The sequence below is a fragment of the Pteropus medius genome, unplaced genomic scaffold (genome assembly GCF_902729225.1).
Source record: "Pteropus medius unplaced genomic scaffold, Ma_sr-lr_union100, whole genome shotgun sequence".
Lineage (NCBI taxonomy): Eukaryota > Metazoa > Chordata > Mammalia > Chiroptera > Pteropodidae > Pteropus > Pteropus medius.
The window spans coordinates 4088278-4101282 of record NW_024344253.1 but is presented as its reverse complement, the minus strand read 5'-3'; the positions used below and the strand labels follow the sequence as shown (position 1 = coordinate 4101282).

The window sequence follows — 13005 nt, the reverse complement described above, 5'->3', positions numbered from 1 at the left end:
CCCACTGACAAAGAACTATGATTTCACAGAGAGAGAAAACTCAGCTCTGTCACAGATAGTGAGAAATTCAGATAAGTGAAACACACAGAAAGGACAGGGATGCAGATAGGACAAAATTCCTCAAGAAGTTCCCAGTTCAGCATGAGAAAAAAAAACAACTGATATCCAATATTAAAGCCTTGTGACCAAGATTTGCTTAGGACCGCAGGAGAAAGGACCCCTGAAGGAATCAGGGAGAAATTCTCTGAGAATCCAGAAGTATCTAGAAAGATGAGTGGGACTTAGCCAGCAAAGAATATTCCCAAAACAAAGAAAACGACGTGGGCTTAGAGAAATAGTGACATCAAAGAACACAGCATGTTTTGAAAACTTGAGGTGGCTGAAGAAAAAATGATATTAAAGAACACGGCATGTTTGGGAAAGTCAGCTGATGCTGCTGAAGCAGGGGACATATGAGAGGAGAAGGGGGCGGGAACCAGGTCACTATGGGCCCCCCCACCTCATGCTGCAGAGTTTAGATTTGATCTCGAAATTGAAAGGAAGACCCTCTACGGGTCTTTAGAATAAATACATGACATGGAAACAGAGGCAGAGAAGCTGGAGGGATCTAAGAGGCTAAACTGAAAAAAATTCCAATTCTAAAATGTCATGAAAAGTCTGATGGTGCTGCCAACCTAGGGATGAAAATTATGAGCGACACCTCTCACTTATTCAGTTTAAAAGGCTCCATCGGTCCCATCACTGGAAAGACTTGATTTGAACCTGAACATTAAAGATGAACAGGTGCCGACGGGGACTTGTGAGTTGCTAAGCAATGCAGTAAGAACCCCCGTGCTTCTTAAGCAGCAGCAGCTCTTACACAAACACCTTCTTTATTGACAATAGAAACCACGTTGGGTTTTATTGTGGTGTCTATTACTCCTTAAAAGCCTCGTCTCAAACCGAAGTAAAACATGTATTTCTAAGTATTTAGCATTTAAAAATCAAATCCTATGACGCTAACACACTAGCTCAAAATAAATCCTCCAGTAATACAGCGCGTTTTCTAAGAGAGCGTGAAATTACTGACCCTCTTGCAAAAGAACCTGTGCTCTGAAACGACCGCTCGGGCCGCAGCCTGGGGACCACTGACGTGCACTTTGAGCGGAAGGCAGACGCCCTGAAAGCCACGAAACAGCACAACGGTGTCCCTTTGGATGGCCGCCCCATGAACATTCAGCTTGTCACATCACAGGCTGACACACAGCGGGGACCCGCACAGAGTGTCAACAGAGGCGGGACAACTAGCAACCGCGGTTCTGGAGGGTTCGGCACTTGGAGAGGCGCCCCGTGGAGGCAGCCAGGGCAGAGGCAGAGGCACCGGCAGGAGTCCAAAGCAGCAGCTTTCTGCAGCGGAGCTGGACGCCCCGCTGGACGCTTAGGACGCCAGAATGGACACCAGCTAAGCAGACCCGGCAAGGAGCGGGACCCCCTGGCGGGAGGGGGCGGCGGGCTGCGGCCGGCAGTGATCGGTCGTAGTGCATGGCTGCCTTCCTCAGCATCCCAAACTCAGCAAAGAGCTCCTGAATATCTGTGTCGGACACTCCGAAATCCAGGTCGGACACCAGCAGTTTCCCACCCGTCTCCACGCCGGCACCACCCCCAAAGCCGCTGTCGAAAAGGTCATGTTGCCGCTTGTCAGGAAGTTGTTCCTGCCGCCTAGAGCTTTGTTAAAAGAGGCAGCCAGTGTTGGGGACACTGTTTTTAGCCAAGTCACGGTCCTGGGTCAAATTTGGGATAACAGAGCCTGGGAAAATAACTCGGTTTCAATACGAGCCCATTCAGAGTTAATGCTGATACTGAGCCTTCACGGGTCTTTTTAAAAATCTGCTTTTAGAATTCTCCCAAAGAAAGTCAAGTCAGTTGCATTGTTATAGATGCTTCTGGTTTTGAATTCAGAACACATGGCAGTTACTGTGCAGCATCTTCCGTTTGTAGCTGACCTCTCCTCCCTCACTTCCTTGAATCCAACTTCATCTTATCTCCACATCATCCTAAAGCTCCATCTACATCACTTCTTTCATCCTAAACACACATTTTTCCAGTATGACCCAACCCGGATCACAGTGTCCATCCAAAGCCATCATTTGGTCATTTCGTACAGAAACCTAACCTACTTTCCAGTTTTACCTAGGCCTACTCTACGCGAGTTGAGCACCTGTATACCTGTCCTGTATACCTCCCATTATGGAAACAGAGGTAGTTCTGGGTTTAAAGAACTGGGCTAATGAAATAGTCTAACTTAATCTGAGATCAAAGGAAGGCAGACCAGAAAGTAGCACCCAAGATTCACGAAGAGGAAAGAGACAGGTATTCAAGGAGTTCACCCATACTTTGTACAAATGGAAGGTTTAATAGGGAGATGTTTACAAATAATTTATGAGAATGTCGGGGAAGGCTCCTGATTCTGTAACACACACGAAAATGTAGCTAGAAGGGAAAGAAATGGTTTAGGAAATTCCCCAAAAGATTCAACTAGCTAATTCTAGTTTAGGTACAGAACCCCTCAAATCTGAATCCCACGTATCGTTGGTATCATGCCAAAACACAAACTTTACAACTAAACCTACTGCATTATTGCTTACATTTTTTCACTTCTAACTCTTTTTGCGTGAGAAACAAAACAAAAAGCATTCAATCTTCTAACTTTAGTAATTGGCACGAGTATTTCAAGATAAATTTCTGATGCCACCATGGCCAAAAAGTCTTCTATATACCTTCTCAATGCCTAAACCCATATTAGAATTTTAATTTTGCTTAACCAATAGATTCAATGCCAGTTGACTGCCAAGTGGATCAAATGATACAACAGTAAATACTGAAAAGCAACTCCAAAGGTTTTAATAACTGAGTATTATTGCAAAATGTGACTGTCAAATAAATAGTGCAAACTTGAACCTATGCAATGTGCTTGATAGTCTAATAAATATACCACAATATTGTCTAGTATTATTTTAAACTCTTTTGTTTACAATACTTCAGGTTTTAATTTTTGTATTTTAGGAATAGATTATTTAAAAATATAATCCACTTTCCTTGACCTAATGCATGTATTTAAAAAAAAAATTATAAAAGGAATCAGGAATCAATTATAATTAAAAATTCAAGCTGTTATTGTTAGACACTTTCAAGCATTTTTCTATTTCTTGAATGAGTTTTCTTCATCTTATTTTTGGTAATTTCTTGAAATAAAAAGCACTGCTTGAACCATTAATTTCTGATGTCACTCAGTTCAACTGAGAAACTTACCAAATGCTATAAGCACCAAACTGAATGTAGCATACGCTGATTTCTGCAGAGAAAGAGGGAGCCGCAGACTCTTTCCATACAATGTGGGTGTGGACCACCAGCATCCAGCATCGCATCATTTGAGAGATTGTTAGAAATGCAGGATGTCAGGGCCCACTCCTGACCTACTGGATCACAAGCTGCTCTTAACAAGATGCCCAAATGATCCTTAGGCACTGCGATATTTGAGAAGCACTGCAGATAACTGAAAGTGTCCAACTGAATGCTGATGAAAGTAAGCAATATGGAAGAATTTCTGATTCGCAGATTTAGAAATGAAAGTTTAGCCACAATATTGTTACTTCTTTAAAGATAACTTCATTCAAAGTGAAAACTCTACTCTGCAAAGATATAACCCCATGCAGGGTCCCGATTTAGGCTGGATGTGAGTTTTCTCTGTGTCAGGAGAAAATTTAAAAATAAAAATGACAACATGATATTGGGCCCCATAAGTAAAGCATCTCTGAGAGCTGAAAGCTCCATTGGGAACCCACTACCAGTTCCTCAAGGATATCTTATAATGAATGAAAGCTTTAATGGATCATGATCCAGAGGTCAGCATAGTGCCACACAGTGAGGCTCCAATAAATAGAACCAAACAAATCATAAAAGAAGCCTGATCCCATCTTCAAACTTCTACAGGCTGTCTTTGAGAAGGATGAGTTAAGATTTGGCTCAATAATGAAAGAGATGGGTTTGAGCACCATTTTGAGAACTTTGAGGATGTATGGTAGAAGACATATTTCAGGCTCAACATGGTATTTTAGCTTAACAACAGCTTTAAGTAGTCGAAAAACACTTGATGGTTACTTTGCAAACATTTTTATTTCTATCCTAGAAAAAATTAAATATAAAATTTCAGACTGTAACAAAGGAGAGGTCTGCCAATACATCATCAACTCACAAGAATGTTAATAAACATCTCTTACTACTGGTGACATCAGAGGAAGGTTTCTTCAAGTCATAGAAATCAAAAAACCTGGACATATTTTGGTGTTCAAGGACTAGCAGGATGTGACAAACCAGATTTTCTAAAGTCATATATTCGGAATTAACATTACCTAAAGAGCACTAATTGGATTGCTCACCTTGAAGGAATGCAATCCCTCTTACTTGTTCAGTCATTTTGATAGATGAAAACCTATCCGAAAGCTTTTTAATCCTCTTCTTTCTCTCCCGATGAACATGTTATTTATTCATGCCTTTGCGTCATCATTCACGTCAGTCTCTTCATCTCTCATATCGTTAGCCAGCCTTCAAAGCCTGAAATTTATTTCCTGCAGTGTCTGACTCTTCAGTCCAACTTCTAGCCCCTGGGACACGTCTCCATCCTTTTTCAGATGACAGTACGGTTGTCTCTTTTTTAGCCTCTCTGGCTCCAATCTCCCATTTTCTGATTTATTTTCACAGCCCAATCTTCCTTAAATAACATGTGGATCATAGGACTCTTCTATTTCAAACACTCCAAGGTAGAAATATGATGAAGAAGAGAAGTTCAGAACACCTATGTCCACATTATGAGCTGTGGATCTTACTGCGCATATTAAATTCACTGATCCTCTACACAAACAGACAATATCTACACAGATGTTGTATTAGTTTCCTATCTACACAAAGCTGCTGTAACAAAATACCACAGATGTAGTGGCTTAGAAGAATACATATTTACTTCTGTGCAGTTCTGGAGTCAGAAGTCCAACATCCATTTCAAAGCAAATTTCCACTACGAACAAAATATAATGGCTTGACTTTAAAAGACTGACAATTCCAAGTATTTTTCAGTATGTGAAGAAACCGGAGTTCCCACACACTGCTGATGGGAATGTAAGCTGGCATACCTACTTTAGAAAACTCTTTAGTAATACCTGCTCTAGCTAAATGTTCCAATCACAGGTATATATCCAGCAGGTAGGTATACCAAAAGGTATGAAATAGTCCAAAAGGTTATATGCTCTATGATTCCATACATGTTAACACTCTTGAAATGACAAAATATATTGAGGGAAAACAGATCAGCAGTTGTCAGGCGTTAAGGAGGGGAGAAGGGCAGGAAGGAAGTATGGCTATAAAAAGGCAATGTGAGGGTTTCTTGGGATGACGGATCTGTTCCCTGTCTTAACTGTATCAATGTCAATATCCTGATTTTGATATTTTACCATAGTTTTTCAAGACGTTAGCCTTAGGGGCAAGTAGGTAAAGGGTACGACAGGAGCTTCTCTATTATTTCTACAACAGTGTATTAATCTACAATTATCTCAAAATTTTTAATTTAAAAAAACTGTGCGTGTGCGTGTGCGTGTGCGTGTGCGTGCATTATAGTCAGATCACATCACTTCTCTGCTCAAAACCCTCTGTTGACTTTTCATCTCCTACAAAGGCCTAGGAGGAGTGATCCAGCCCCCTTTACCCCCTGGCCTCACCGCCCATTGTCCTCCTCAGAACATTCACACCCAGAGCCTCAGCATTTGCTCCCTCAGTGTGAAACACTCTTCTCCAAAATATCCAAGTGGTTTATTCTCTCGCTTCCTCAAGAGCGTTGCTCAAAAGTCTTTTCCGGGAGCTCCACAACTACCACCCTATTTAAAACAGCTTCCTCTAGCATCCCCTATTCTTCCTTACTTAACTTTTCTGCACAACACCTATTATTATCAGAGAAACTATGTAATTTATACATTTTCCTATTAACAGTATTCTCTAGAATATATTATAGACATAATATATTCTCTACAACATACTATTGCTACACATACCAATAAAGATCATGTTGAGACACACTTAATGTCTGGTTCCACTTATATAAGATTTAAAATCAAGCCAAGCTCATCTATGGTGTTAGAAGTAAGAATAATGGTTAGTTGGGTATTAGAACTGGATAGCGAATGGAAGAAGCAGAGTGGGGCTTCTGGGTACTGGTAGAGGTTCTATTTCCTGATCTGGGTATCTTCACTCTGTGACAATTTATTGAGCCCACTGCCTCTCACATCACCCAGCCCCAGGCTCATTGTATTTCACCTACACTGGCCTTCTTCCTGGGCTTCAAAAATGGCGTGCTTTTCCCCATCTCAGGACCTCTGTGTGCCCCCTGCCTGGGACATGACCCAGACTTTGACAGCACCGGTCTTCTCACCCACAAGGTCCTACTCTCTTTAAAGAAGCCTTCCTTGACCACTCAATCTAAAGGGCTCTCCCCATCCCAATCGGTCATTGCCTCCCCTGCTGCTAGTCTCTATGGTCATGTCACCCTCAGAAATCGTCTCACACATAAACTTACATACTTGTTTATGGTGTGTTCCTTCTACCAGAAACATCAGCACCCTGGGAGTAAAGGACCTTGTCTGTCATGGTCACTGCTGCAATCCCAGGACCAAGAGCATTGCCTGATAGAGTGTGCACCTAAGAAATATCTACTGGATGAATGGATGGCACCAATGTCTTCTGCCATGTCCTCGGCCATAGGGTTTGTCAAGACACAGGCTTGGAAAGGAAAAAAAATAGGAGTAGGAGAGAACAAAAGAAGGGTTCACAGTCAAGTAGAGCAAGACACTACCTCTGGTGCCACTCAGAGGCACGAAGCAGGTTAGGCCACAGACCGCTGCCTGGAAGGAGGCAATCAAAAAGTCTGGGGAAGTATGTGAGGACTGCAGACATTTTCCATGCCAGCTCTATAAGCAATATTGCAAAATATAGACGGTATAGCACTTCAGACAAAGAACTTGCCTTCAGGAAGGTTCTAACCTAGGCATTAGTGACAACTGACTTTAATACTTCAGTTACAAAAGGAATTCATTCTGGCACCTCAGTTTTCACAGACAAATACTTGGAACTACAGTACTGATTCCTGCCTAAGGAAATATCCTAAATGTTATAGCTTAAGTGTCTATAAACAAAAAACACCTTTCTTTACAACTTAGAGTGCTTTTGCCTCATGACCCTAATTTCTTCTATTACTATTTTGAGATATGGCAGAGAAGCAGCATAGCGGGGAGATAGGAAGGAGGGATGTGCAGGCATGAAGTGCAGGGTTGTGGTATCTGATGCCCTAAGAAAAATTAGGTGAAACTGACCAGTGGTTTTCTCAGCTACGTCTCCTTACCTTGCAATTTCTACAATTTTAAGGGGAAACCAGAAAAGGTTGTGCCCTTACAGGTTAACTCTCTCTCCCTTGTGGACTGAGGTCTGGCAAATAGTTAATGAATGAGTATGTGAATGAAGGAAGGAATGTATAAGTATTCTTCTAAATAACAGCCATAAAGCCAGTTAGTGGCAGGGCCAGAACTAAAACCCAGCTTTCACTGTTCTTCCTTGGTAACTCCTAAGTTGCTGCTACACTAGCAGTTGAGTTAGTTGTCAGGAGAGCAGCAACCTCACTGAAATCACTGACCTGAGTTGTGGTTGTTTTTTTTTCCCCCCCATTCTGCTTTTAGACAAGCAAACAAAAGAAAAGCATGAAAAGTGCCAAGTGGGATGACATAAGAAAATTGCACTGTAGCCAGATCACACATAGAAATGACAGAAAAAAGGTAGGCAGAGATCGCTCTGTGATTTTCTTCTCACTCTCCCCTGATCTAAGAGATATAAAAGGTATGAAGTTAGAATGCGTGAGCTGTCAAATCGACAATATTCCATCAGAGGCACTGACTTCTCTAACGAGGCAGCCATTTTCTAACCGCAGGCTTGGCAAAGTCCACGAGCAGGGGAACAAGAGGTAGAAAGGATCAGGAACCAGGATGTGCATAATTCGATAATGAAGACAATACACTTACTCTTCCAGGAAGTGCTGCTGGGGTCCTATAATGGAGCCAGGCCGGCATATCCTGATCCAAGCAATTATTTCAGCATGTGTAAACCTGTAGTGTTTCATGACATAACAGGCTATCAACGTCCCTGTTCTTCCAAGACCAGCTGTAAGAGAAGGACACAGAACAAGAAATACAAAATACAGTAAATATGCCCACAAAAAAACCCACTGAAATCCCACCCTGCCCAGAAACTGCAATGGTGCAAAGTATAACGCAAGATTTTGAAGCCCAGACAATAATGTAATGCTTTTTACATGACGTAGGATTAAAAAGATAATTCTAATTCAAGAAATCTTTTAAAATAGATTATATGGTAAAAATAAACATATATAAGAAACTATAAAAATCAGACCAAAGGTCTGGAAAAACTATCAAGTTCAATCCCTGAGGGCCTTTGGGAATGATTGTCATTTTGAATTTGTTAAAGCAATGCTGGTCCCATGGCAAATATATAAAATATCACCTGTCACATGTCTCCATGCCCCCTGTCCTTGGTCCCAGCCCAGGCTGAGATGAATCTACAGTTGACAGTTTGTATGTATGACCCCTAAGTCAGTAGTATAACTGATTATATTATTATGGTCTTTTTTTTTTTTTTTTTTTTTTTTACCTATTTAAGTGTTTTTGTTAACATTTTTGGAATAAGAAATCAGAATCAGAGTTAGAAGACACCATAGCCATCATCAAGCCCCATTAATGGCCTAACCCACAACTGTTTCAATACTTTCTCTATCAGATGGTCACCCTAATCTCTATTCAACTCACTGAGTGATCAGGATTTCATTATTTCCATCAATAGGTACTGCTGGAGCACCCACTACCTGCCAGGTACTATGCTAGGAGCTGGGGATGCAGTGATGAATAAAACAGACGTGGCCCCACTCTTGCGAGAGCACACAGTCCACTGAGAGAGAACCAAGCACACAGAAATACTCAAGTTTCATTTCCTGAGGCTCTTCATTTTTAATAACTTTTTTGGTCAGCATATATTCTTTGTGTTGAACCCAATCTCTGTTATTTAAGATGAAGTAAAATTAGAAATTATTTTCAAAGAAGTATTGGTTATTGTGATTTCTTTAAAGTATTTTTATAAATTGTTATATTTTTTTCCCTCTCTCCAAAGAAATAAAAGTGATAGGACTTTAAATTTTAGCCAGTTTTAAAAATATACATACACTGGTTTCCTCCTTTTCTAAAGATATTCAAAAAGTTGATCAAGCTATAGGTTCTCGAATATAGTGGTGGTTGTTCATATACCAGAACAACTGAAGTCCAAAGATACATTTGCGTAACAAGTGAATATGGAATTCAGGGCTAAAATGCTCCAGGTGTCCTAATTCTCATCCCAGAATTCCTTCCACTCTTGGCTCATCCTACAAGCACTGACGGAGACTGACTGTGTGTGATAGATGCCGGGGATAGAAATGTGAAGACAAGTGGGATGCCTGCCCTCACAGGTTCACAGTGCTGAGCCGATGAGGCTTATTTATAAGCATTTTCTAAATCTTTCCATATCTGGCTTCTTGAAATTAACGCAGTACTATCGCTTTTTATTTGTTAAGTACCATCATGAGCGAGGCACTACGCTGAGTTATTTTTCTGTTACTTAAAATCTGTTCCTATCATGTTCACTTTTTTAAATAGAAAGATAAAGTGGCTCCGTCTTTGTTTTTAAACTTTAGATTCGGCTAGTCAAATGTTTATTCATTGCCTACCACATACGTAGGACAGGGCTCTACTCAGAGGATAAGGATACAAGAAAATGTAGGATGTAACCCTTGACGATGACGCATTATCAAAGTAGTTGTAGACAAGAATTTTAGTGAAGGAACAGTAAGCAAAGATATTAGGTTTAAACTGAAACTGAGCTCTCAGAGAAAGCAGGATGTAAGAGCTGCTGGTGTCTTCAAAGATTGTGTAATCGATGACAAAGACTTTAACAGACTCAAGAAAAGGAAGGTCACTGAACAGTTTTGGCAAAATGTCTAATGAGTGGAAGTCTAGCCAACCCGCAGAACATGTTGTGTATTGAGTGGAAAATAAGGCTGCCTGGGCGTGGAGGGGCCAGAGTAAACAGCTGCCCCAAGTCAAGTAGGTTAACGATCTGTGGGCCGAAGGCACCGCGGATGACTGAGGTATTGTCAGGAGTCCCCAGATCCAGATGTACAGTGTTCCGAGCACTGATCAAGCCACATCTCTTGCCTACATGTTATCACTCCTCAGATGTATGTAGATGGTGCTTTGATGAACAAAGCTCGACTCAATGAAAAAGTATTATGGAATTCATGATATCATCAATAGCTAAATAAACATACAACTGCTATCACCTAAAAATCTCTATTTTTCTTTAATGGGAAGGGCGGAATGAAGCTACGATACATTCTGAGGGGCAAGACAGTGACAGGAGGAAAGCAGACGGATCTGGCAGCAGCACGCGGCTGAACTGGAAAGGACAGAGAGGGACGCCTGAGAGGCGAGATGGCAGGCTGGGGCGGGAGAGCAAGGGTGGCTGAAAAAGGCACAGACGGGGCGCACAGCAGTAATACAAAGGAAGAACTGAATTAGAAAGACATTTTGATTGGGTCACAGGGAAAGTTAATAGATGGCCGGTATTTCTGGCCTGAATACTGTTACAACGTCAATTTCATGCCTAGAAATGTTTAGTTAGAAAAAGAAGTAAGGGAAAATTGATGGCTTCGTTTTTGATATGTTTAAGAATCTTCCCCTCAAAAGGAGGGGTCCTTTTGTCAGCTTTCTCTAGTCAAATAACAAAGAGAATCTTCTCTATCTCCCCAGTACCTGCAAATATACTGGATTTCAGCAAATCTAACATACTGTCATGTCATCTAATGGTGTAATTACACCATTAAGTTCCACTAAGTAAGAAAAATTAAACTATGATGTGCTATTAATTTTAAGATCCAACCTAGTTTCATAAATGTGAAAATGTAAAAGAGCTATATCTCTAAGTCAGTATTTTTCAACCTTTTCTTCATTATTGTTTCTCCTCTAAGAGCTTCTTTTTTTTTCTTGTCCCCCATGAAATTTCACCACCACAGATATGTTGCATATCTGTTTATGTGCTGTATGTAAATCTGCGCTTTATACAGAAATGGTTTTTTACCCCATAAAAAATAGTTTTGCCTCCTTGGAAGCAGTATCACCTGGGATTGAGAATATTTATGGAAAATGCAAATGAAATTACAACTTGAGTTTATAGATGTCTGGCAGTCTCTTCCCATTAATCTTTCCTTTTTAAAAATTATGTTTACATTGTTTAATTAGATGAGATGTGAGTGGAGAAGTGGTGGCCTCTTTTCATCTGAAGTACCTTTTGTCCCAGATCAAATGCCAACATTCTTTAGAAAAAAGTAAAGTTTAATTATGGCCCTCAGTGGGGCTCTTCCTTTAACATAAGAGTTAAGAGTCATGTTTTTTTCTGCTTCTGCCCTGAGCAGATATTTTCCATTTCTGCAGAGTTATTCACTCCCCAGACATCTGACGGGACTGTAAGCAATCACGCTGATAAAACACAGCTGGACGGCCTGCAGCAGGACCCAGTTAAAGTCCAGAGTCCTCCTTCATGTCCCCAGTGTGGGTCTGTCTGGAGAGAAGGTGGCCTTTATGGTGACACTACCTCTCACCACTCCCCTCCTTGTGCGAGGGGCAGTTGGGTTCCCTCAGGCTCCTAGTCACACACACTCACAACCAAGAAAAAAAAAAGGTGCTACAGAAAATTTTCAAATTTCTCTGAAACTAAAGTTGCTTCCCCCTTTTTGAAAGAGTCTATAATTTAGATCTATAAAAAGAACCTACTTCACACTCAATAACAGTTAAAGGCTCTTACCACAATTGAACAAAATAGGAATGTTTCGCCAAGTTTTAACAAATTTGTTAAAGCGTTCTTAATTAAAGGGTTCCCTGGCACAGCAAGACAGAAGCTGAAAAGTATTCTATTTATACCAAGTTAAACGCCAATTGCCTTACATTTCCAGGCGTTTTCTAAAATCTCTATAAAACATCAATAATCACACACCAGAATATACAATGTTGCCACTTTTTAAATTATTGTTTGTGCTATAAAATTTCAAGAATTCACATAAGATTTGACACATTCCCAGCAAACTAGTTTCTAGTTTGTCTTTCCACATAGTACTTTTTATTGAATGTTGGTGAGAATGGTATGTTATGCTCTTTCCAGCAGCCATCAAAGTTCATTTGACATAAAATAAGATTCTCTCTCCCTCCTTCTTGTAGTTCAATTAAAATGCTCAGTGCTGCTTGAATTCCCAGAAAATTAAGCTGACTTAATTAGGGCAGATGTCAAAATAATTAACAGGCCTATAGCAGATAAGTACACTATTAAAAGCAATATATCTGTAATTAAACTGAAGGTATACTCCTTACAAAAGAATCCTAAAAATGCACAAGTGGAAGCAAATGAAATAACACTCTTAGAAAGATGACGCCACCTGTAAATGTGACCTATCTATATAAGAACTGACCTCAATGTTAAAAAGGTTCTGATTTTAAGACTTTCAATAAGATGGAAACGCGGTGTTCGCCTCCTCCCACGACCACATCACAACTACAACTAAATTATAGAACATTCGCCTTTGAGAACCACCCGAAGACTAGCTGAACGGAACTCCTATAAAGAAGAAGCCACGTCGAGAGTGGAATGTACTAACTATACCGATATGTAATTCTCAAAACGTCAACATTCACAGGTCAAGGATATAATACAGAGAATACCTGTAATGAAAATATTTAACAGCAGAATGTCATATTTTCACAATGTTTGTTAGGTGAGGAAGGCTATCAAGAGAGATGCTGAGTTTTAATGAAAGCTTTGCATTTCTTCTCTCTTGAATTTCTC

General features: G+C 40.4%; 1 protein-coding gene across 7 annotated transcripts in view; it reads right to left on the bottom strand.

The window, feature by feature from the left end:
- The window catches only part of CDC14A (cell division cycle 14A), a 129582-nt gene that overhangs the window by 30730 nt on the left and 85847 nt on the right, over positions 1–13005 (bottom strand). For all 7 annotated transcript variants that reach the window (XM_039869573.1, XM_039869574.1, XM_039869578.1 and 4 more), the window contains one exon: positions 8091–8229. In XM_039869573.1, coding sequence (XP_039725507.1) covers positions 8091–8229 — 139 coding nt within the window. The remainder of the gene's footprint in view (positions 1–8090; positions 8230–13005) is intronic.